The sequence below is a fragment of the Meriones unguiculatus genome, chromosome 4 (assembly GCF_030254825.1).
Source record: "Meriones unguiculatus strain TT.TT164.6M chromosome 4, Bangor_MerUng_6.1, whole genome shotgun sequence".
NCBI lineage: Eukaryota > Metazoa > Chordata > Mammalia > Rodentia > Muridae > Meriones > Meriones unguiculatus.
In genome coordinates, this window is record NC_083352.1 from 114511903 (window position 1) to 114514337 (window position 2435).

The window sequence follows — 2435 nt, forward strand, 5'->3', positions numbered from 1 at the left end:
GCCCGAGGGTCGGGAGAGGTCAGTTACCAAAGTGCACAGCCCTGAAGGTTATTAGTCAAGGTGCCAGAAAGCAGATGATTTTAGTGTTGACAGCAAGGTTTCCCGGGCTCCTGGGGACATTTTACTGGCGAGATGCCAGGAAAGCGGCGCTAGGACCCCCGGGCAGAGCCGGAGCAGGATAGGCAAGGGGAAGTACCTTACATGGTCCCCCGCGGTCACCGTCTGCGCCCGCCGCCCAAAATAGCCCTTGGCATGAGCTGACCTGCTTCATGGCGGGGAGATGGCTGCTGCCTCCGAACCCGTAGGGTCGGGTGGCCCACGGAGCCCTGCGCGCTCAGAGCCCCCTCCCACACGCTTCCACCAAGTGCACGGAGCCAACATTCGCGTGGACCCGTCGGGGACGCGAGCCACACGCGTGGAGAGCTTCGCCCACGGTGTGTGCTTCAGTCGCGAGCCCCTGGCCCCGGGTCAGGTATTCCTAGTGGAGATAGAGGAAAAAGAGCTGGGCTGGTGCGGCCACCTTCGTCTTGGTTTGACCGCGCTGGACCCGGCCAGTCTGGCCACCGTGCCCGAGTTTTCACTGCCTGACCTGGTCAGCCTTGGCCATAGCTGGGTCTTCGCTATTACACGTCACCACAACCGCGTGCCCCGGGAGGGTCAGCCAGAAGCAGGGGCAGCGGTCCCCAGCGGCTCCGAAGCTCTACTGGTTGAACCCTATCTGCGCATCCAGCAGTTCCGAATTCCCCGGGACCGCCTGGTGGGCCGCAGCCGGCCAGGGCTCTATAGCCACCTCCTAGATCAGCTCTATGAACAAAACGTGCTGCCTCCCACTGCGCGCCGCAGCCGCGTGGGTGTCCTCTTCTGCCCACGTGAGGATGGGACCGCCGACATGCACATCGTCATCAACGGGGAGGACATGGGCCCAAGCGCCCGGGGGCTGCCGGCTGCCCAGCCCCTCTACGCTGTGGTAGATGTGTTTGCGTCCACCAAGAGTGTGCGCCTGGTCCAGCTGGAGTATGGCTGTAGGTATCCCACCCCTGGGTAGTGACCCTTTTCTGGTTTGGCGTATCGACCGGGCATCTGCTGGGCCCCGCAGCTAGCTCGCAAGGTCTTGGACTGTCCAGCTTTTGCTTGTGATTTGCTTGGCTGTAGGCCTGCCTCAGTATACTCATCTCAGCTGGCTGACTGAGACACCCTCTTTGTTTGGAAGCTATTTCAGTAATAGGGATTCTTCGTGTTTGGGGGCAGAGGGAGGTGAGGGTGTCCTGGGAACCAAGTCAGGGTTTCATGCAGGCCAGACAAGCACTCTGGCTGTGCTGCACATCCCAGCCCCTAAGATAGGGGTTCTAAAACCAATTTTAGACCTGGGGCTTCTTGAGATTTTTGTGCATTTATTTATTTATTTTTGGTTTTCTGAGACCGGCTCACGCTGGAGACAAGGCTGGTCTGGAACTCAAACCCAGGCAGGCCTCAAACTTCCGACAGTCTGTGTCAGGCTGCCGAGGGTTGGGAATATAGTCAGGGGTCACTGCATTCAGCTAGGAGTTGTGTGTTTTATTAGAAAAATGCTCATAGGTTTCGCCCTATCTATTTAGAGCCATCACAGACCCCAGATTGAGAACTCTTGGTTTGTTTGAGACCGGGTTTCTCTGAGTAGCCTTGGCTGTCCTGGAACGCACTCTATAGACAAGGCTGGCATCAAACTCAGACTGAGAACTTTTAAATTCTGAGGTCTGGCTCACTGTAGCTCAGTAGACCTTTCACTTATACCTCTGGTCACATGTCATGAATTCATTGAACTGGAATCTGCTGTGTACTGGGCTGTGCTTGCACAGGCAACTCAGGCTTGAAGCTGCTGAGTGAGGGGAAGAAGAGCTTAGGCTGTGAGGTCTGGTCAAAGTTCTCAGGAAGAGGTGTTATGCCAGCTACACAAGCAGCCCCACCAGGAAGGCTGAGCCTGAGAGCAGAAGCTGATTCCCAGGTTGATGGCAAATAGGGACCAAGATGTAGATCTTTTCAGGCCTAGTGTTACCTCAGCTTGCCTTTGACCGTCATCTCTCCACAGTGCCATCTCTGCAGACTCTGTGTCGTCTGGTGATCCAGAAGAGTGTGGTGCACAGGCTGGCCATTGACGGGCTCCACCTGCCCAAAGGACTGAAGGATTTCTGCAAGTATGAATGAAGGCCTGTGGCCACCAGAGCAAAGCCACAGGAGTGCGTCCTGCCTCCAGAGCCATGGCTAGCCCAGAGCTGGCTGTGTGGCTAACAATCGGGGCCAGAAATAAATAGAGCTGAGTTGATGTTCTGAGCATTAGAGCGTCTCCTTGCCTCTTCAGCCTTGTGAGAGGCAGTCCTAGAGTCACCAGGTTAGAGGAAGTATTTTGGGACCCATCTATATTAGGGCTCCCCAGCATGCACACTCCTTTGAATTATCTA

The 2435-nt window shown here is 56.2% G+C and overlaps 1 protein-coding gene across 1 annotated transcript; it reads left to right on the top strand.

Moving 5' to 3' along the window:
- The first annotated feature begins 166 nt into the window (after positions 1–166).
- Neurl2 (neuralized E3 ubiquitin protein ligase 2) lies at positions 167–2299 on the top strand. The gene is made up of 2 exons (XM_021638477.2): positions 167–1022; positions 2066–2299. The coding sequence occupies exons 1-2, from the start codon at positions 281–283 to the stop codon at positions 2179–2181; spliced, it is 858 nt and encodes a 285-aa protein (XP_021494152.1). The 5' UTR covers positions 167–280; the 3' UTR covers positions 2182–2299.
- The last annotated feature ends 136 nt before the right edge of the window (positions 2300–2435 follow it).

What these genes read in the sequence shown, in the direction of transcription:
- Neurl2 (XM_021638477.2), top strand. Translation starts at nt 281, where the DNA reads ATGGCTGCTGCCTCCGAACCCGTAGGGTCGGGTGGCCCACGGAGCCCT. An exon ending in GGTCCAGCTGGAGTATGGCT is followed by an intron (nt 1,023 to 2,065) that starts GTAGGTATCCCA and finishes ATCTCTCCACAG; the next exon opens with TGCCATCTCTGCAGACTCTG.